The 23,689-nt window shown below is 36.4% G+C and overlaps 1 protein-coding gene across 4 annotated transcripts in view; it reads right to left on the bottom strand.

Annotated features, from left to right (window-relative positions):
• ATL2 (atlastin GTPase 2) overlaps positions 1-23,689 on the bottom strand; it is a 57,800-nt gene that overhangs the window by 13,112 nt on the left and 20,999 nt on the right. For 3 of the 4 annotated variants that reach the window (XM_059188561.1, XM_059188562.1, XM_059188563.1), the window contains exons 2-6: positions 18,781-19,025; positions 4,430-4,564; positions 4,060-4,164; positions 702-752; positions 347-403 (exon numbers count right to left, since the gene is read on the bottom strand). In XM_059188561.1, coding sequence (XP_059044544.1) covers positions 347-403; positions 702-752; positions 4,060-4,164; positions 4,430-4,564; positions 18,781-19,025 — 593 coding nt within the window. The remainder of the gene's footprint in view (positions 1-346; positions 404-701; positions 753-4,059; positions 4,165-4,429; positions 4,565-18,780; positions 19,026-23,689) is intronic. The other variant, XM_059188564.1, reaches the window with a different exon arrangement.

The raw sequence follows: 23,689 nt of genomic DNA, 5'->3' as shown, positions 1-23,689 counted from the left end.
TCCACTCTGTCTGCCTGTGCTCGATCTCGCTCGCTTTCTCTCTGACAAATAAATAAATAAAATCTTAAAAAAAAAAAAAAAAAAAAAGGAATTGAATAACATCTAATTAAGAGTAACATCAACCTCTCAATCTAAGTATTAGCAATTTAACTATATTCATTTGTTCTATTTCCTACTGTTAGCCTACTAATAATAAGGTGGTAATAGCACTAGTTTCAACTCTACTGAATCTGTTGCTGAACAATGAGTTTATTGTAATATCCTCTTATCTTCAGACTCAAAAGAGAAGGTGGCTTGGCAGCTTTTTACATGTAAGTTTCTAAAAAACGAGAAAATACTTCTTTACCTGAAATGGTTTCTGGTAGATTTCCTCCATTGCAAGTCTGCCGTACTCTGTAAATAACTATTAAAGCAAGTTATTTAAATTAATGCCCCCAAAGAGACTGAAAGAATTGTAAAGCCATTCTATGTCAGAACAGATAGACAACAGAGCCTTTAAAATCATCCGAAAGTCAAGCATTTAATTTTCTAACAGAATGGATATACCTTAAAATTTCTTCTAGTTAAGAAGTTCTGTATCAGTTTAAAACCATATTAATATTGAATTTTCTTACACTGTAATAGGCTTCTAGATGCAAAGTCACAATTAAGTAAGAATTTTATTTTCCATTCTTTGCACACATTCTTTGAGAAATACATACTTGCAAGTGTTGAAGATCATCTTCTTGAATGTTCTGAGACAGATTATATACCTGTTAAAACAAAATTGTGTTTTTATTCATTTTTTAATACCCACCTGTGTATAACTTTACTTGCAGATATGAAGATTATTTTATATGTCAGCACAAATTAATCACTTAGTCATTAGCTTAACCAATGGCACAAGAAAAAGGATTTTCTCTTTCTTCCTAATGGGATAAAACATTAACAGGAAAGCAGTGGTAGTAAATTATGTAAAAACTATGAACATGTAACATTGTGGTCTAGAAAGTGGGAGACATTTTTACACTTGATCTTAGCCAAAAGGCCCAGAAGCGATAAAGCAGGAGACATATTTAAAAAGCATATTATGTAGTAAGGTTTTTTTTTCTCCTTCTCAAAGTTTCTTTAATGTTATGACATGACCATTTTGAATGAAAATTGTTTCCACAATTATTTTTCTAAGTTAACGAATGTGAGGGGCATAATTCTATAAAGATATATTCCTCTCTGGTATAATTAATTGTGTGTGTGTGTTTGGATGGATGAATGGATGGATCAACAGATACAGTTTCTAGTTATTTGAGAGGTGCCTTGTCTACCATCAAGTCTACATGGCTCATCTATCTTAGTAATTTAAATTGAAAATTTTAGGACAGCTGAAAAAATAACAGTAGGTGGCACTCTTGCCCTTTCTATAGAATGTTTTAGGAGGCTTGCCAGGACAGAGGGCAGAGCCCAGACCTGAAGGTCTACGTGCTGTCAAGGAAGGGAAACCAGAGAAAAGACTGAATTGCAGAAAAGGTCCAATCCTTCTGAATCAGGTTAAAAAGTGAAACAGGCAGCTGCAAGAGAAAAGTGGGTGTCCACAGATGTCACTTCTGCTGAGAAAGAACTTATGTTTAAGAAAACAGGGTTATTCCAAAGATAGAACAATTTGTTCTAACGGCAAGTAAGTGATAATCTAGCTGAACCACTTGGAGGTCAAGAATATAAACAGCCAAAATAGGACAGCAAACCTAAAATGACATTCTCAGCTGACTATTTCCAAACATGGTACTTAAAAAGTAATTAATGACTGAGGTGATTATACTAGAGCTAAACTTAAAATCTGAAAGCATGACTACCTATTCTTACCCACGGGGGCCTTAGCTTTTAGAAAACAGGTCAAGATACTTTCATTTTCAGGGCCAGGTTGCAAATGGCAAAAAGAGAAGATTTACTTAATAGATGTTCAACAATTATTTGTTGAAAGAATAAATGACAAGTGATCTATCAACCAGATAATAATGTATGTAAGGAAGAGAAATGTAGACTCAAAGATGAGGGGGAAAAAATGAAAATTATTTTCACCTTCATTATTTATGGTTTACAAGGTATTTTCTTATCCATACCTCATTTAGATCTTATTTCTGCCTCCACACAACCATCGCATGCAAGATGGGTAAAAATCCTCATTTTACAGATTATTAAGTGGCAGAGTGGCTTTAAGTAGTTGTCCAAAACCAGGCCTCCTATACTATTGTAAAGTTGAATAAATAAACAAGAGAACACCAAGGTACAAATTCCAGGACAGAGAATTCCCTCAGTATAATTTAAGGCAAGCCACAGAGGCAGCTAATCTGAAACGCACAACGACTGGCTTCTGCTTGCCTCAGGAAAGCAAATGCTCCACCCTGCAAGATCAGAGGAAAATGGCAGAACAAAAAGGAGAAAAGATACTGTAGGGGTCCCCAAAGCATCACTTAACTGGTAGCACCAGAGCTCCCCAACTCTGTAAGAAAACAGAAGTCAAGCTGAAAAGTACTCTTTTTTTTATCTCATAGTAATATCCAAAATTTGCTTTCCATTCTGACAGCTAGATACTTCAAATTGAGGAAGGAAGGAAATGGAACTTATATAGACTGGACATATACTCCAGATATGACCAGAAAGTCATACAAAAATTCCAAGACACTGTGACAGTTTCACCTATGATCTACCATCAATAGGAAACATCATCTCAGGAGGAGCACATACTTCTATTATTCATGTATATACTTCTGGGCTCATCATCACCAGTTAGAGCTAACCATCATACTCAATAAATTCTTTAGCCGGAGAAGCATCAACCACAGATGATCTCAGGAAAAAGAAAGTAAAGAGATACAAAATGACATGTGGTAACTTAATTCAGTCTGTCAGCCTAAATTATACAGAGAAGAGATGGACTAGCTTCAAAAAGACTAGAACTTGATATAATACCAAATACAATTAAAAGTACAGACTTAAGGGAAAACAGAAGGGATTTTACTAAATTAAACAGTTCCTATAAGTCCTTAGTGTATTACAGAAACAGCACATACACTTCCTAAGTTAAATATGAATTAATTCTTCCACCCTTACCACCATTAGTTCAAATAATCAAGTATTAGTTGTCATACATATCAAGTAGAAAATTAAGTTAGTAAACTTGAGGTTTTTTTTCTTTATTGGTTTAGCCAAAACATAGAAGATACAGATATACTCTACACCTTAATGTATCTGGGAACCATATGACTGAATTCAATTAAAGACAGCATGCAGTATCTTTTCCTTTAAAAATAAAAAAAAATTTTTTAAAGCATAGGAGTGCTTGGATGGCTCAGTAGGGTTAAGTCTCCAACTCTTGGTATCGGCTCGGATCATGGATTTCGGGGTTGTGAGATCGAGCCCCATGTCAGGCTCTACGCTCAGTGCAGTCTGCTTGAGATTCTGTCTCTACCTCTACCCTACCCCCCTTTCATGTGCTCTTTCTCAAATAAATGAACAAATCTTAAATATATATATATATATATATATATATATATATATATATAATATATAAATAAATAAATATATATATAGCGCGCCAGGAACTGGCTACTACTTCCGAACCAGTCAAAAAGTATGAAATTTCACACTGTGAACCAGAAAAGTATGGAATATAAATGACCAATAAGAAACATAAATAACTCTAATTTTAATCCTTTCTTTAATCAAAAAAACTTTTCTTTCAATGTGGATTTTTTCAAATTTTTAAATTCTAGTTAGTTAACATATAGTGTAATACTGATTTCAAGAGCAGAAATTTAGTGATTCATCACTTATATGTAACACCCAGGGCTCAAAAAAACAAGTGCACTCCTTAATCTCCATCACCCATTTAGCCCATCCCCCACCCTCCCCTGTAGCAACCCTCAGTTCTCTATAGTTGAGTCTTCTACAGTTCAGTCTGCTTCTCTCTCTTCCCGCCCCCTCTTGACCTATGTTCATCTGTTTTGTTTTCAAAAAACATTTTAAGAAAGAGCAAAGGTATTAGGATTATCTGAACTGATCATACCACAGCATTTCATGTCTTACCTGGACAGAGCTAGTCATGGTGCTCAGAGCGAACACCGTTGCACAGTCTTTGATAGTTGACTGGCTATCAAAGGCACCCTGGGTATCCATTAGCAGCACAGCCACCTAGGAATTTAAAAGTTTAAAACACTAAGTAAAATACTCACCAATAGTGACTATTAAAACCAAATTTGAAATGATAAATCTCAAAATCAGTAAGTAAGAAAAGTAAGCTAAATATCTCACACATTTTGACATAATAATCCATATATGTTATGTTAAAGTTATCAGACATTAATAGTTTGTGTTGTTTTGATCTTTAATACCATGAAAAAGCTCAAAAAAATAATATTAAAGAAAAAAAAAGTAAGAAATATGAACAGTATTTTACTTTTGTTCCATTAGGTCTGTCGATCACAAATACTTCATTCCAAACTTGTATGCCTGTTGTTTCTCTCTCACAACCACCTCGCCATGTAAAGCCAGTCAATGGTTCATTGTTTCCACCAATCCAACTTTGGGAATCCTGTCAAAGTCAAGCATAAATGTAAAATAAAACACAAAAAATTAAGAACTAAGGAGAAGTATAAGAAATCACCCATTCTTTATTTTACAGATGAGGCATGTAAGTACATCAAGATAAAATACACCATAACATTACACATGTAGTTACAAAAGCGATCACAAGTCCCATCTGAGGTTTTTTGTCCTAAAGTTGTAGTCTCCTACAAACTGAACCTTCTCAAATCTCGTATTTTTCACTCTTTACTTTTCTAGGTTAAGTGAGGTCATACCCACTTTTCCCCATTTTGAAGATTTGCTATGTTTAAAAATCATAAAAAGTAGCTACCAGCTATTGTGACATCTCCTCATACATATAAGCAAAACTTAAGTTCCAGAAAGAATGGCTGTGAGAAAAGCACTGCTCTCTTAGAATAGCTTATACTAAAATGTTTTCACACTGCCTTAATTTTCTCTTTAAAATATATCAAGTTTAAAAATAACCACAACACTTGCTTGGAACCTGATTCAAACAATCCAATTGGTTTTTTTTGTTGTTGTTGTTGTTTTGTTTTGTTTTAAAAAAGGAAAGAAAGAAAGAAAGATAAGCCTTTCTCAAAACCAAAAGGAAAATCTGATCCCAGACATGGTGTTTTACTAGGAAGTACTTGATTGCTTGGTGTGGTAACAGTATTGTAAGTAATACTAACAATAGCAAAGTTCAAGAAAATATACCTGGAATTTGCTTTAAAATATTCCAGCAAAAAATGAAAGGGCAGGGAAGTATACAGATGAAGTAAGACCAACAAAATGTTGACACATACACTGGGGTTCATTATACTATCCTATCTTTGGGTTAAGTTTAAAGTTTCCCGCAATAAAATGTTCTAACTAAAACCACAGGGTCAAAAACAACTATAATTAAACACTGTGAAATAATATAAAAGTTCATATACTCTAAGATAATTATCTGGAAAATTAATTCCGGAACATAATAAATGAGTAAGTTCACCAAGTATCAAGATCCCTATACTTTAGCCCACATATCCTTTACTCAAAGAACCCCACAGGAAAAATTCCTATTTCAGAAGTACTTCTAATAAGCTTAGATACATAGTCCAAAACAGGTAACGAAGCTCACATTACCAGTAAAGATGTTTAGGGTAGGCTCAATGAGGGATGAAGCAATTTGTGAAAAGCAGATTTAAGGTGGGAAAAAAAAAGTGGACACCTAAATGTGAAGATCAGCCTTAAACTTCAAACTATCTCTAATGATTATTATTCCACAAAACTCCCATCTCCAGTAGGTTACCAATCTTATCAATTATAAAATTCTCTTGGACTCTTCCTCACTTTTCAGTATCTTAAGGCCCCCTCGGCTCTCTATTGATGACAAAGCTGCCACATGACACAACTCCATTCACATTATGTACTTAGGACTTATGCTTCTGTAGGGACCCTTCACAGGATTAGAGGAATAATGGTACCCCCTAAATAAGCACAATGGTGGTCCTGCCCCTGGACTATATTTTAGATGCTCTAAATAGGTCTTCCTGCACCTCCATGCTATGCTCTCCAACCCATTCCCCCAAAGTCACTTAATTTTCTCAACAAGAAATGGAATCATGCTACTGTCCTAAAAAGTCATCTTCGGGGGTGCCGAGATGGCTCAGTCAGTTAAGCACCTGACTCTTGGTTTCAACTCAGGTCCTGATCTCACATGGTGAAATCAGCCCTGAATCAGGCTCTGCACTCAGCAGGTAGTCTGCCTGAAGATTCTCCCCCTCTGCCCCTCCACCCCACTCTCTCTCAAATAAAATCTTAAAAAAAAAAAAAAAAATCATCTGCAGTTCCCCCATTTACCTATAGAACCGCTGAGAGATCTGTTGCATACCATCCACCTTCAATTTACTTTTCCAACCTCTGCTCCTATATACCCTATAATCCACTAACACACAAAACAAATTTCTACCATACCAAAATGACCACTATTCCAAATATGTATGTTGTTTAGCGTATCTATACCTTTGTTCCACCTGTTCTCTGCCTGGCCTAAGCCAGCATTCAAGAAACTCCAACTCTTCTGAACTCCTAAAAAATACTGCTGACACTACAGGTGGTTATCTTTACAACATGACATTGCGCTACATTTCTTGTGTTAAGTCTTAAGAGCACACACTATAAATTCCAACTGTTTACCGAACAGCTCCTACCAAAGTATCTTACACCATTTTTGGCTCTCACATGTAGCTTCTCATTCCCTACTCAACAAATTGATTACTTTTAAAAGGTCCAACCTATATGCGTAATTTAAAAGAATCCACCCTTTAGATAAATCGGTTTTTATTCTGCATTTCACTTATCTGTCTTATTTCTCTATCTCCTCTATGAGAATGTAAGTTCCGTAAGGAAGTAAGTTTAGCCTGTTTTCTCCACCCTCAAAACACAGAACAGTATACCCAGGACACAGAATAATGCCTGGATATAGCAGGCATTCAAAATATATGTTCCACAAATGAACACGTAAAAAAATTTTAATTACTAAGCTTAACAGTGTGTTTCCTTTGGAGCATGGGTAAGAGATATGGAAGAAATATGTCCCTTTTATTATTCCTAAAAACAATTACACAGACAGCAAATATCAATTTTTAAAAGTAGATTGCCCTAAATCACAGGCTAACATGTTTGTTAATTTTACCCTCTCAAAAACTTTAAAAAGAATTGAGGTCTCAAAAGAAAAAAATTCTATTGTCTATATATCATCTTTTCTTAGTTGACCCTGTAATAGAATGTTTAAAAACCAATAAAATGATGAAGGAGTGCCTTGGTGGCTCAGTCAGTTGGGCCTCTGACTCCTGGTTTCAGCTCAGGTCATGATCTCATGGGTCATGAGATCTAGCCCCAAGTCAGGCTCCTAAAGGGAACCTGCTTAAGATCCTCTCCCTCTGCCCCTCCCCCCAACTAATGTGCATTCTCTTGCTAAAATAAATAAATATTTTTAAAGAAAAAAAAAAAAAAGAACGACAGGTTTAAAACTTGAAGTTAAGAAGTCTATCCCTGTATCATAAAGAATACTGGTAACTTCCATAAAATACATTTATACATTCACTCAGCAAGTACTCATTGAATGTCTACCACATTCCAGCTACTGTTCCAGGTTCGAGGACTACAGCACTGCACAAGAACATACATTCCCGCCCTGCAGGAGCATTCCAGTGAATTCTAGAAGCAGCCTCACTGAAAATAGATACTGTTTGTCATAAGGTACTAAAAATAAATCTAAGAACTGAAAAACAGTAAACTGTTGCCATTTACTACTGTGGAGACAAAAACAAAAAAAAAGCCTTAAAATTCAAAATTCCAAAAATAATCTTAGCCCTCCAGTAAAATAAAAGTTCTTTAAAAAATGAATCTTAATGGTAATAGGTAATCTGAAAACACCTGAATTTTAAATATAGTCCAATACTATAGTGAATAAACTGGTACTTACCAATGTAATATAATTGTCAACAATAAAGAACCCCTACCTACTCTAAATAATAAGAAACAAATTCTTATTTTACCATAAAAAAGATAACATTCCCTAGCAACAAAGTAAAACAACAGCTAGGTAAACTTTAAAAAACACAAGAGCTGGTAGTCCAGCCAGGTCGGCATGTGTCAGAACACATACAACTCCTGTTTGCAGACCCACATGCTTCAATGGATGGACTGGAAGAATAAAGGCCATAATAACTTATCATAGCTGTGAGGAAAAATGACAAAAGGGATGAAATTAAAAATTTAAGTAACACTACAATAAAAGAAAGAAATCCTTCTTAGTTGAGAGACATTCTCCACAAATGCACCATGGATGAAAATCTTAATCTTGTAAATCTACCTAATTTAGGAGGTAGGTTATAAACAATCAACACCCAAGTTGTAGATACAATATACACATTCTGACCACCAAGCATCATTTACTATTTTCGTATCAATATGTAAGAATACCCTGCAAGCCCTAGAACAAATTAAGAAACATTAGTCTTAGAACAGTTTAAAATTGTCTAACATCGGGGCGCCTGGGTGGCTCAGTGGGTTAAGCCGCTGCCTTCGGCTCAGGTCATGATCTCAGGGTCCTGGGATCGAGTCCCGCATCGGGCTCTCTGCTCAGCAGGGAGCCTGCTTCCCTCTCTCTCTCTCTCTGCCTGCCTCTCCATCTACTTGTGATTTCTCTCTGTCAAGTAAATAAATAAAATCTTAAAAAAAAAATAAAAATAAATAAATAAAAATAAAATTGTCTAACATCTTACCTAAGTCCATGTCTAAGTCCTCCTCTCTTCTGAGGCTAGACAAATAGGTAACATTATGACTGACCCAAATCACAAGCTCAGACAAAGGACAACTCTATCTACTTAGGTACACACTCAACAAGAATTGAAATAGAAAATCTACGGTTAAAAAGATATCCTTAACTTTGAAGACATTTTAAAATGTCCAATTACCAACAGACTTCTAGCTAACCTCCCATAGAAAATGACAGGCTAAGTCTAAAATTCATATGGAATTGCAAGGGACTTAGAATAGATCACCTTCCTTTATTATTTTTTAGAACAGACAACCTAAAAAAAACAAAATAAGAGGACTCTCACTTCTTCATTTGAAAACTTACTAAAGACCAACAGTAATCGACAGTCAGGTCCTGGCATTAAGAACAGATATATAGACCAATGAAATAAAACTGAGAATCCAGAAATAAACTCACATGTCTATTATCAACTAATTTTCAACAAAAAGTGCCAAGACATTCAATGCAAGAAAGAATAGCCTTTCTAATAAATGGTGCTTAGAAAACTGGATAGGCACATACAAAAGAACTGAAGCTAGATCCTTACCTATTTCTATTATTATTATAATAATATACTCATATAATTAGTGAAAGGTTATATTAATATTCATATAATCACAGCATTAGTTATAACCCAATGCCATATAGGTTATTAGTTACAACCCATATGTCCATTAACTGATAAAATGGATAAATAAAATCTATGTCTATACAATTAAGTATTTTTTTTTTTTAATTTTTTTTTTTTTTTTTTAAAGATTTTATTTATCAGAGAGAGAGAGAGAGAGAGCAAGCACAGGCAGACAGAATGGCAGGCAGAGGCAGAGGGAGAAGCAGGCTCCCTGCGGAGCAAGGAGCCCGATGTGGGACTCGATCCCAAGACGCTGGGATCATGACCTGAGCCGAAGGCAACTGCTTAACCAACTGAGCCACCCAGGCGTCCCCTATACAATTAAGTATTAATCAGTCTTAAAAAGTAATGAAGCACCATAATGCTACAACATAAATGAACCTTTGAAACATTACGCTGGGGGCACATGGGTGGCTCAGTTGGTTAAGCATTTGCCTTGGGCTCTGTCTTGATCTCAGGGTTCTGGGATCAAGTTGAGAGTCAGGCTCTTTGCTCAGTGGAGAGTCTGCTTCTCCCTCTCCTTCTGCCCCTCAATCCCCACTCATCCTCTCTCTTAAATAAATCTTTAAAAAAAAAAAAAAATTATGCTAAGTGAAAGAAATCAGTCACCAAAGACCATGTATGGTATGATTCCATTTATGTGTATGTCCAGAACAGGCAAATGTATAGAGACAGAAAACAAATTGATAGTTCCTTAGGGCCAGAGATTTGGGGTTGGGGAAGAAGTTATAGTTAAAGGGTATAGGACTTCATTTTTCTCATTCTGAGGTGATAAAAATGTTCAAAAATTGATTGGGATGATAGTTGTACAACTCTAACATACTAAAGACTATGAACCTGTGCAGTTTAAATGCATGTATTATATAGTATGTGAATTATATCTCAATAAAGCTGTTAAAAGAAAAACCAAAAATCAAATACACTTAGTATACAAAAGCTTAACAAAGACTCCCTGTCAAACAAAATCCATCAAAATACTACAGAAGTCTAGGAAGAAAAGGAATGTCCACTGGAGGAGCTGCTGTATCTCTCCATGTACTAGTGCAATATGTCAAAAATCCTATGGCTAGAACATTTTTTAAAATATTTTTAATTAATCTCTATACCCAATATGGGACTCAAACTTTCAACCTCAAGATCAAAGAGTCTCATGTTCTACTAAGCCAGCCAGATAACCCTAATCTTGCTTTTTTTTTTTTTTTTTTTTTTGACGATTTCTTTCCTTAAGAGAGCCAGCAAGTGTACAAGAGCACAGGAGGGGAAGAGAAAGGGAGAGAGAAAATCCTCAAGCAGGTGCTCCACTGAGCACAGAGAAGAACACCGGGCTCAATCCCAGGACCCTGAGACCATGACCTCCAGCCAAAATCAAGAGCGGCCGTTTAACCAACTGAACCATTCGGGTGCCCCTAAACTTGCTTTCTGATTAAAGGATTATGGTGAGCATTACTGAAGTGTCTATACAAAATGCACCCTATTGGTTACTTAAAAATGTATGTAAGAAAGTAATGTTTCACAGTGATAACAAAACATTGCCTAAGTTCAACACAAAATTGTTTGGGAAAATGAGGGAAAGAAGCAGGGAGTTAATGACTTCTAAAAAGTATTCTTAAAAAGTATTCTTCAGGGGCACCTGGGTGGCTCAGTGAGTTAACCCTCTGCCTTTGGCTCAGGACATGATCTCAGGGTCCTGGGACCTAGACCCTCATCAGGGTCTCTGCTCAGCAGGGAGCCTGCTTTCCCCTCTATCTCTGCCTGATGCTCTGCCTATTTGTGATCTCTGTCAAATAAATAATCTTTAAAAAAAAAAAAAAAGTATTCTTCAGGGGCTCAGTGGGTTAAAGCCTCTGCCTTCAGCTCAGGTCATGATCTCAGGGTCCTGGGATCGAGCCCCACATCGGGTTCTCTGCTTGGCGGGGAACCTGCTTCCTCCTCTCTCTCTGCCTGCTTCTCTGCCTACTTGTGACCTCTCCCTCTGTGTCAAATAAATAAAATCTTTTTAAAAAAGTATTCTTCAAAAAGTTAATATTAATATAAAAGGAACTTAAATTACACAAGACTGTTTAACTCCCTAAATATCTTAAAACTGTGTTTGAGTAATCAGTATTTACATTAACAGTCTATTATTTCAGATATCCTTCAATAAATGACCTAAATGAAATCAAGCACTGTAGAAACAGTAAATTTTAACTTAAAAGGAACACAGACTTCAAAATGGAAAAAGATCTGTTGGAACAAATAATTTATGTTCTCCCAAGTCCAAATATATGACGATATAGGTACCCTAATTTTGATGATAATACACACAACAGGCAGTACATACATTCAGCGCTTAAAGTTAGAGAGGTGTTTTCGAGGACTACAAATGACAGCACATTTTTTAGGGAACAGATTCAGGAATGCAACCAAGAAAGTCTCTCCCAAAACACTGTTATAAGTACTTTGAACAATATATTGTAGACTCCTCCATCGCCTCTGCTTCCGATTCCTCTAGCTCTGGCAACATTTGGTGAAGTTTTTCTAACTGCAATTACTCATACTAATTTTAAACCTGCACATGAGAGAACGGAAGATTAGTTTCAACCCAGAAATCAAAATCTAGGAGGATAAAAAAGTCAGTGTGCAAATGAAAAAAAATAGTTCACAGATCACATAACCTCTATACCCAACCCCTCAGCTCATATTCAGGGATAAAAATAAGCCCACCAATGCTTATTTTCCTTTTTGAAATTCTGATCAAATTTTGCTGGCTTCTTGCATATACTGCTTCACTTGCATTAAGTGAAATATACAAAAGCTTCTTCAGTTAAAGTAATAATTAAATGGATGGGCTAAATTTCTACATTAAATGTGGCAACAGTTTTATAAGCATGAACCTATAAAGAGTAAGATGATGGCTTAAAACTTAGAAAATGCATACCTATCAGAACAGCTAAAATTAAGAAGACTGACAATACTGTTCCTCAGATGTATTAAGAATATAAACCTCTTACATTGCTCATGGAAGTACAAATTGGTAAAGCCAATTTGGAAAAATTTTGGCAGTCCCTACTACAGTTAAATGGGCATTATGGACCTAGCATTTCTACTCCTGGGAATATATCCAACAGAAGTAAGTATTTATGTTGCCAAGACTTGTACAAGAAAGTTCATGGTAGCTTTATTCACAACAGACAAAAATTATAAATAATCCATATGTCTATCAAAAGGAGTGAATTGTGATATCTTCATCCAGTGCAACACCACTCAGCAATAACAAACAACAATTACTGATGCATTAATAACATGGAAAAATCTCTTGGATTCAATGTTGAATGAACGAAACCAGACACAAGAGTGCATACTTTATGATTACAATTATGTTAAGTTCAAGAGTCGATAAAACTAATCTACGGTGATGTAAGTCAAGATGGTGGTCGGACTCTCAATGTTAAAGATAGGAATACCTGGCAAAAGGAGACAGCATTCTAGAATGCTGGTCGTGTTCTCTTTCTTGATCCAAATGGCAGTGGTTACATAAGTACAGGTACATAAAAACTCACTGGCTATACTAAGGTTTATGCACTCTGTTGTATATAAGTTACACCACACACAAAAATAATAATAATAATAATAAAAATAACCCTAGGAAGAAATTTTTAAAAATATTGTTCTTCCTCTAAATGCATTTTATTTTGAAGATTTTATTTGACAGAGAGACAGTGAGAGAGGGAATACAAGCCAGGGGGAGTGGGAGAGAGAGGAGCAGGCTTCCTGCAGAGCAGGGAGCCTGACACAGGGCTCAATCCCAGGACCCTGGGATCATGACCTGAGCCAAATGCAGTCACTTAACGACTGACCCACCCAGGTGCCCCTCTAAATACATTTCCTTCTTAGAAAAAAACATGAAACAAACCACATTTTTCTTCATGCATTCAAACATCTCCCACGAACCTCACATCTCAGACATTGTTAGCTTTAGGAAAAAAAGATGAAATCAAGTTCAACATCTGATATGGCCAAGTTAGAGATATCTGTGCTTTTGGCAAATTATATGCAGCAGCACATATGATCCTTAAAGATAGTTCTTATTAATGATCTCTGGATGCCATTCAGGGAACAATTCTTTAAATAGTAAAAAATAAAAACTACATACAGTTTCCCTTAAAATGTTTTTAGTAATTATGCTATAAATGGAGTCAAAACTCTACTCATTAAGCATAGATACCAGTGGGGAGCAAAACAAGTCAGCAGGCATGCACTCTGTCAGTCTGTCTCAAGTACTGAAGTAAACATTGAAAAGTGACCATTTATAAAAGAACAGTTCAGTGTAGGTATGGAAAGGGACCCAACATCATTTTATATAGTGGTTTTAAAAATAAAGACTTTGGAATCAAACTGCCTGGTTTGGATCTTACCCTTGCCAGGTATGTCCTTTGTGCCTCGTTTCTACAACCATCAAGCTGAAATACTAAAAGACCGCATAGAGTTAATGTGAATACTGAGTGAGATAGTACCTATTAAATACTCAGTAATCAGAATACCTAGAAATCCGTAATGATTCAAAAACTGTTATCTTAAAAGATAATCTATACTTCCTCTTGGAAGAATACATCATCTATGAGCTGCTCTTACCAAAAAGTCAAACCTGAGTCTGATCAAGTCCTCAGCATTAACACGCATAGGACAAAGGAACATGTAAAGTATACCAATGGAATAAAAATCAGTAAATCCAGACTAGGGAAGACCAACAACCAGGTTCTTCAACAAATTAATTGCCAAGAATAAAGAGATGGAGGGAAGCCTTAAAAAGAGTTTAAAAATGCTTTAAAGGCCACCAATCACAATGTGGACCTCATTCGGTTCAATTTTGACTCAAAACAAACTGTTAAAAATTTAAAAATTAAAACATCTGAGTCAACTGGAAAGCAGATCCCTTGTATTACCTAACAAGGAATTTGCTTTTATGTATGGCATTACTGTAATGTCCAAAAGGCCCCTTATCTTTTAAAAGAGATATATACTGAAATACTGACAAATGAAATTATGTATCTGGACATACTTCAAAACAACACATAAGGTATGGAATGAGTTGGGGTTTAATAAAATGAGATTGAGTTGATAACTAAATACATGAGCACTCATTATACTATTATCTACTTTTACATGTGTTAAAAATTCTTCATAATGTTTCTTAAAAAACAGAGAATGATATAAAACTGCAAGCAACCCTATACACAATTAAGATTCTATCCAGAAGAGTTCAGTAACAGCTCTCACCATTGCTTAATGTTTAATATGTCCCAAGTATTAAGTTTTACAGACATAAAGATTAAAGATTTTCATCTTTAATTATTAAGTTTTACAGACAGAACTTAATTCTAAATTGTGACCTTCCTAAACTGATTCCTGAAACTGAAACTACTTTTACATGATAACTTTTGATCAGAAATAACAAAACACAAAACTCTTATGGGATGATTTCATTCATGTAAAGTTCAAAAACAGGCAAAACCAGTCTGTGGTATGACAGTTTAGTGCAGCAGTTACCTTTTGGGGTAGTTATGAGCTGGGGGGTAAATATTAAATGGAAGCAATATAACAAGTGGAGGGTAAGGTTCTATATCCTCGTCTGGGTAGTGGTAATATGGATATATATATATAAAAATATATATATATGTAAAATTTCAGCAAGTTATACACTTACGATCTGGGTACTTCCCTGTATATAAATTATACTTCAGGAAAAAAAAGAAAAAATGTATTTACCTGAACTATTCCCCCAACAACCAAGTCAGCATTAGAAAGGGAAAGGTATAAAATACTTGAGTGTATATACATTTAATTAGCAAGGAAAAGTCATCCTCTCTCCCACCATTACCACCTATTTTGTCTCTCATTACAGATTTTCATCTTCTCTTGTGTAACTCCCTACTTCTATAAACGAAATCATGGTTTTTTAAATACTGACATACTAGGGGGGCCGGGTGGCTCAGTGGGTTAAGCCTCTGCCTTCGGGTCGGGTCATGATCTCAGGAGGCCTGGGTTCGAGACCCAAGTCAGGCTCTCTGCTCAGCGGGGAGCCTGCCGCCTGCCTCTCTGTCTACTTGTGATCTCTCTCTATCAAATAAATAAAATTTTTTAAATAAATAAATACTGACATACTAAACCTGATCGTTCTCACATAAATTTTTTGTAATTATTTCATCTGTAGCTTTTTGAGAATGACTTTTACAAGTGATAAATATTCTACTTACAAATTATTAGGTTCACCAACAATAACTGAATTTCTGTGGTATTCCTCATATATGGCATTCATAGCAAATGTCGTTAAGTGACATCCTTCTAAGTTCAAAATGTTTTCCCACATTATGAATTCAAGAATTAGCAATTTTAGTGACCCTCTCATATCTTATATTTCATGGTAAAAGTTTAACTATAGTAACTGATCAATTCCAATACACAAGGGGATTTTATTCTAGAAAAATGTTTAGTTCACCTCTTAAGTTTACAAAAGATGGCTAACTTCTTTCCTCCTATACTTCTGAAAATCTACTTTCAATATACAAGTGGCAGCTCAAAAAAACAAACACACACACACTAAGAAGCTATTTACTTCACAAGAATGAGACCTACAAATCAGAATTTCCCCTATAATTTAGAAATGTTTGATAAACACCTCAGAATATTCTTAGTTTGAAGTTTTCATTTTTGTCCAACAGAAACGAGCTCACATTTAAACTTGTATTATTACTTTATTAATTACTCAGAATGAGAACAGTCATCTATTTCTAAATCATGAAGTAAAATATTTATATTTAGCTCCTTTAGTGAACTGCACCCTTACATAAATTGACTCAGGTCAATAAAGAGGACATACAAAGTCAGTGTAAGCCACTACTCATCTCCTACCTTCTTCAGCTGGCATTCCACCTCTGCAGGCAGATATGGTTCATGAAATAAATTCAAAACTAATCACTGTGACTTCTCCTTCTTTACTTTCATTCTCCAAGGAAAAGCATGACCCACCACTGAATCAGTGTAAGTAGAGGCATGCTATCCCCAAAATCAGACAATGTTTAATGTCATTTTTAATTAACAGAATAATATTATTTATACCAGAAATTCTATATGGAAACCTTATCAATGAAAATTAATAACAACATTTCAGCTTAGAGGCCACTAACTAGGTATATAACCTCACTCAGACCCTCATAACCTTCCTGTGGCTCCAGTGTCCCGCTCAGGAAAAGGGAAAGCATTATTTCAGAGACTGCAAAAACATGACACTGTGTGGGCTGCTACTCCCCCTCTGAACAACCACTACTAATAGATCAGAGATGGATTCAGAAATGGCACATGAGGTGAAATTTATCTGTCACTGCTAGGCAAGTGATCTACGCTTTCTTCCCCTTTGAACATTTGTCTGTGACCCACTTGGAATTAAATACATTTGCATTAAACAGATCAGACATACATATATATATACAATATACACAAGCTAATTTAAGGAGTTAGAACCTCAATTATCATCTTTAAATGGACACTCCATCTTTAAATAGACATTCTTTTTTTTAGAGTATGTCACTATTTATTCATTTTTTAATTTCAGATGTAAAACTATGAGAAGTAATCAAGTCTAAATGGATGAAATACTGAATCTTTCTCAATTTGCTAAACATGCACAACAGTGTTATTTAATTTGAACTACATTCTTGATACTGAGGCATACCTGACCGTGACTGAGACAAATCCTATGACAACAATTTACTGAAAAGCTTCCTGGAAAATCAACTAGGAATGTTTACCATGTTACTTACCTTAGGGCAGATGCACACCCGGTTACAGACTGATACAGAACTTGTAAAGGTGAGCACCCTGACATGTGTTTAGACAATTACATAATTCTGTCAAAGTGTTATTTCTAGCATCTTCATGTAGTTTCTGAATGTCAAACACCCCCTGTAGAAAGTTCTTCCGCCTAAGTACTCCATTCCAAATTTCCAATTCCTCCTTCAAATTCTCACCCCCTCAACCCAACTCTCAACTGTTAGAAGAACACTCTGATTCAAGTGATATTATTTTGTGCTTTTTTTTCAAGGGAGAAAGCCAAAATCAGGGAGGGAGAGGGAAATAACAATTGCTTAGTACCATTAAAAAGTGAAAAAACTGTGGAGAAAGGGAGAGTCATTGGTCAAAACAGAAAATAAATGCTTACTATGGGCCAATTAATGTGTTAGGTGAGGTAGATGTAGTAATTAAGGTAAGACTCTCTCCTGGAAGAGATTAAACTGGCCAGGAAAAATAAGTAACTAAAGCAGTATCAATGAAACAAATAACTTGTGCCATGAAAGTTGGATATAACATAGTCTTAAAAATCAGAGGCCTCAGGGCAACCTGCTGACTCAGTCCTAGAACATGCAACTCTTGATCTCAGGGTTGTGAGTTCAAGCCCCATGTTGGGCACAGAGTCTACTTTAAAAAAAAAAAAAAATGGGGGGCACCTGGGTGGCTCGGTGGGTTGAGCCGCTGCCTTCGGCTCGGGTCATGATCTCAGGGTCCTGGGATCGACTCCTGCATCGGGCTCTCTGCTCAGCAGGGAGCCTGCTTCCCTCTCTCTCTCTCTCTGCCTGCCTCTCTGCCTACTTGTGATCTCTCTCTGTCAAATGAATAGATGAAATCTTAAAAAAAAAAAAAAAAAAAAAAAAAAAATTTAAGGGAAGGCCTGCTATGCAAAGCTTAGCCAAGAATACACCAACATTTAAGAAATGACATGAAACACTTGAGGAACTGCAAAAACTATAGTATACCTGATACAGCTCAGACATTATGAAAAGCTCTGGAAGCCACGCTAAGGAACTGGACTTGATTTCAAAATGTAATAGTGACTGAAGCTGACTTACTGGAAGAGCACAGGTGTACTTTTACAAAAGTTTCTATCAGCCTACTTCACACATTGTTAGAAAGGTGATCAAGAAGGTGAAGGTGTGAAGAAATCACAAAAAGGGAGAAATGAGCAGTACATCAGAGACTTTGGGGTATACTTAAGACACTGCAGGTCAGAGCGACAATGTCTCTACAGTAGATGCTCAGTCATATGCATCATCGTGTACTATAGCAAAAAGCAATTATGGAGATGAGGAAGAATCAAACCTCAAACAAACTTAGATTACTGTCTTAATGAGAAGTCTTATCAAGAACCAGATTTTTGTAAAATTAAAGACACAGCTCTCACTGTTTTTTGTCTATGGTTTTTAAACAAGGTTGGTTGTTTTTAACTGGGTTCAATTTAAAAGACACTATTCACCTTGTTATACATATATCTAAGCATGAAGTCCAGTAGAAATGATTTCCCTTTACGAAAAGCTCCTGCCACGGATACCACTACTATGTTAAGATCTCGTATGTGCTCCTGTAGCAATATCTGCTCCAAAGCTTCTTCATCGAGCTCAAAGTTATGGTCATCTTCATGAGCAAGAACAATCTGCACTGGACATGGTTTCTTCATAACCTCATCAGAGTTAACTAGGTCATCATCTTCATAATTCTCACCTAGAATTAAAACAAGAGAAAGAGGTTACTTGAATTCCTGCATTACAAACTTCTCCTAAAGCATCAAAACTAAACAAAATTTCAAATAACTTCCCCTTTATTCCAGATCATCTAAAAATAGTTATAAAAAGTGATGGCCAGGGCGCCTGGGTGGCTCAGTGGGTTAGGCCGCTGCCTTCGGCTCAGGTCATGATCTCAGGGTCCTGGGATCGAGTCCCACATCGGGCTCTCTGCTCAGCAGGGAGCCCGCTTCCCTCTCTCTCTCTCTCTCTCTGCCTGCCTCTCCATCTACTTGTGATTTCTCTCTGTCAAATAAATAAATAAATAAAAATCTTAAAAAAAAAAAAAGTGATGGCCAAGTCATATTGGATTTCTCATTCCCTCTATAACAGGATCAAGAATATTGCTAAAAGGGGCACCTGGCTGGCTCAGGGGGTTAAGCCTCTGTCTTCAGCTCAGGTCATGGATCTCAGGGCCATGGGATCAAGCCCCGCATGGGGCTCTCTGCTCAGCAGGGATCCTGCTTCCCCCCCACCTCTTGTGATCTCTCTGCCAAATAAATAAATAAAATCTTAAAAAAAAAAAAAAAAGAATATTGCTAAGATTTCCCACTATATATACAGATAAGCAGCAATACTGAATACAACCTCTACTATTAAGTCTTAACAGCTAAACATGAACAGTAGCTATTTCTGGAGCACACACTATTCCATAAACAACTTCTGCTACTATATGCACACAGAAACTGATCTGTGTAAAAGGAGGTTGGGGGGATCGATTTTACCTGATAACTCAGAACCCAATTTTCCCTGTGGGCACCACCTGGAAATTACTCTAAATTACAAAGCTTAAAACAGGAAATGTAAATATTGTTTGCTGTGAAACTTAAATGGCTAAGCTAAGGTCCTAAGAAGTTTCTAAAACTCATACATCCAGTAAAGCTAACAAGTAATATAATAGCACACTTCCCTTATTAAAGCAAAGCCCAGGATTAATATTTTAATGGAAAACACAAGAAGAAGAGTCAGTGAGGTATAGAGTTATATCCTACAGTTTCATCGGCTTCTGGGCTCTTTTTCACCAAAGACCACAGCTACCACTTCAAAAATCATGTAACTCCCCGAAACAGCTATATAAACTCTTCCTTTGTTTACCTAGGACACTAAAAGAAGGTAACCTTTGCAGAAGAACTTTACTCAATAGGGTGGCTCAGTTGGTTGAGCAGCTGCCTTCGGCTCAGGTCATGATCCCAGGATCCCACATCGGGCTCCTTGCTCGGCAGGGAGCTGCTTCTCCCTCTGCCTCTTTGTCTGCCTGTGCTCGCTCTCTCTCCCTCTTTCTCTGGCAAATAAATAAATAAAGTCTTTAAAAAAAAAAAAAAAGAAAGAAAGAAAGAACTATAAAACATGAAACAACAGAGACAAGTTCCACAAGTGTAGGTTTCTGCTCTTTTAAAAAACAAAACAAACAAAAAGACCTAATAGCTGGTTTCAGAGTCTATACCCCTTATCTGGCTTTCTTTCCTATCAATGGCCTGATCCCACACAGTAACAACTTACTCCTGGGGAGCTTATTTATTACCCTTTCCCACATCAACGTTTTTAGAAGACTCTCCCCTTGAACCTGTCTACTAAATGCCCCTTTCCAATCTATGGAGACATACGGTATCTATTGTGTTCAATGCAATGCAAAGAGTCCCTTCTCTTCCAGGAAACAGTCTACTGAGGAGGGGAACATTATTAGCCAACAATCCAAGAACACCTTATCCAACTAACCACTATTCTTAAAGATTATTTTTCTACATTAATTGATTTTTTTTCTCCTTACAGAAAGAAATACATAGCTTACTTGATTTGCAAAAGCTAAGAGCCTTTACTTCCAGGTCACAAGGCCACTTTCACTGTACAAAGCAAAAGCAGCAACACTATTTCAAAATGTGCTGCAAACAGTGATGATATAAAGAGCAAGGGATTTCAAAGGAGAAGCTTTGAAAGTAAAAGCAATCAATTATTTAATTAAAGAATACTATCACTTCCAGTTTCAACAGCACACAAATACAGAGCAGTACGTAACTGGACTCCCTTTTTGCCACCTCCTCTAATCCAGTCTAAATTCCACAAAGTAGCAACTAAATAATACAGGTAAATATGAGTGTGATTAAATTACTCTCCCTAAAATCACTGTTACAGAGGATTAACAACCAAAATCCTACACATGTCTTATAAAATCCTATACTCAGTGCCAAATCTCTCCTGCCTCATTTGGTGCTACTCTCACCTCAGTAAGCTACAAAAACAGACACGCTAGCCTTTTTTCAGATCCTTATGCTATTAAAGCTCTTTCTAGACTCGTATTTCACTCACGATATTCCTCTGTCTAAAATATTCTTTTCCACATCACTGCCCTAATCAATTCATGCTTATTCTTTAGGTCTCATTTAAACATCATTTCCTCAGGAATATCTTTCCTGAGGCTCCTAACAAGTTTAGTCCTCCTATCCTCCCCCAATCTTTATCTATTTATGTAAGTACTTATATAAGTATTGAATATTTATATAAGTACTTAATTATTGTATGTTTCCCCCTCTAGACTATCAATCCTCTGTTCAAAACCTTCAATTAGCTTCCCACTGTAACCAGAAAATAGAAAACAAAACAAATTCAAAGTTCCTTACCATCACCTCCACAGTCCTGTGTGATCTGGCTCCTACAGTCTAGACTTCTCGCTGTTCCTTGAACAGGCCAAACCTGTTTCCCACCTTAGAATCTTTGTGCTGTTTTCTCCTGTCTAGAACGCTCTGACCCTAGAAATTCAGGGGGTTAATTCTCCATCATCGAGGTCTCAGCTCAAGTATTATCCCTTTTTTTTTTTTTTAAGATTTTATTTATTTATTTGACAGAGAGAGAGGTCACAAGCAGGCAGAGAAGCAGGTGGGGGGCGGGGAAGCTGGCTACCCACTGAGCAGAGAGCTCAATGTGGGGCTCAATCCTAGGACCCTGAGATCATGACCTGAGCCGAAGGCAGAGGTTTAACCCACTGAGCCTCCTAGGCACCCTCAAGTATTATCTCTTAAATATGGTCTTCCTTGACTACTCAGTCTAAATTAGACCCCTCCACATCACTTTAACAAAACAGGGTTCCCCCCCAAGTCCTTCTCAGTATCTAAAATAACCCTTTTTCATTCGTTTACATGTGTATCTTGTATCTCTCCCTCCATAATATATATGTACCACAAAAAAAAGTATCCCAAGTACCCTGCTGACCACTCTCTCTCCCAGCACCCCGAACAGTGCTTGGCACCTAGCAGGTGCTTAATAAATACTTCTTGATTGGATGAAATTTACACATTTTACTCAGGAGTTTTACACCTGCCCCTATGTATTTTATGGGCAAATGTGACAATCACATAACTAGTTTGGGAAAATACTTCCGGCAACTCAAAAGTAGTATATTTATTACAAAATTAAAATTAGAAGTATGGGGGTGCCTGGGTGGCTCAGTGGGTTGAGCCGCTGCCTTCGGCTCGGGTCATGATCTCGGGGTCCTGGGATCGAGTCCCGCATTGGGCTCTCTGCTCAGCGGGGAACCTGCTTCCCTCTCTCTCTCTCTGCCTGCCTCTCCATCTACTTGTGATTTCTGTCAAATAAATAAATAAAATCTTTAAAAAAAAAAAATTAGAAGTATGAAGTTCTGCCAAGTAATACACTAATTTAAAAGAACCTAAAATGAATGAAGTATGCTAAAATGTCATGACCAAATTTGGATTGCAGATTTTGTTAAAAATGAACAAATAGTCCTGCTCCTATATAAAAGCACTAGTCTCTGAAAAATAAAACAGACAAACCACTTGGCAGGAAATTTTTATTAACTTGAAATTTCACCTAGATTAGTTGACTATAGTTACCATGTAGCCAGTTTTGATTCGCATGGATAAAGATAGGTACCTAAGATATACAGGCAGCAGATGTCTACATATCGTCACCATTTCTAGTCTACAGACTTCTGAAGTGAAGTGCCGCAAACACATTTCAAAGGTATAGTGAAGCACAATGACATGGTTCACTAAGTTTACTCCCCCATCATGATTTCTCCTCCAAATTTGTACTAACCACAGATAAAGTATACTTCATTCATCACGGATACAAGCAACTGAATAACTGTAATGTACATTTCATTAGACTACTTGTAAACCTTAACATACAGTGATTACCTAAATTGGAAATCTTTTTAAATTTACCATTACTCTGAGATTTTAAACTGAAGTTTAATGTTATACAGAGAATAGTGATTTTAATTCTATTTCCATTTTTTAGTGTCCAAAAATGACTGAAGGTGACTTCAGACCTCCAATAAATTTTCCTGATTCACTGTTCCAAGTTAGTTCTTCCCCCACTCCAACTCCCAAATGGATCTTTCAAGGTCAAAGCTGAAAGATACCCACCTAGAGAAAATCAAATGTTCCTCAAATATTTCCCCATGCCTTAAATGCTAAGCATACTTAACCTATATGTCAGAAGGGCTACAAAAAGACATTTACTTTAGTAAAAAAAAGATCAGTAGTTGTCACTGGTTGAGGGGGAAGGAGACATGACCAGGTGGAGCTTCAGGATTTTTAGGGCAGTTAAACTATTCTCTCTAATGCTATAGACATATGGCATTATACA

This window comes from Mustela lutreola, chromosome 9, assembly GCF_030435805.1.
Source record: "Mustela lutreola isolate mMusLut2 chromosome 9, mMusLut2.pri, whole genome shotgun sequence".
NCBI classification, from domain to species: Eukaryota; Metazoa; Chordata; class Mammalia; order Carnivora; family Mustelidae; genus Mustela; species Mustela lutreola.
Note: the sequence above shows the minus strand (reverse complement) of the source record. Positions and strands in the feature narration are given on the sequence as shown.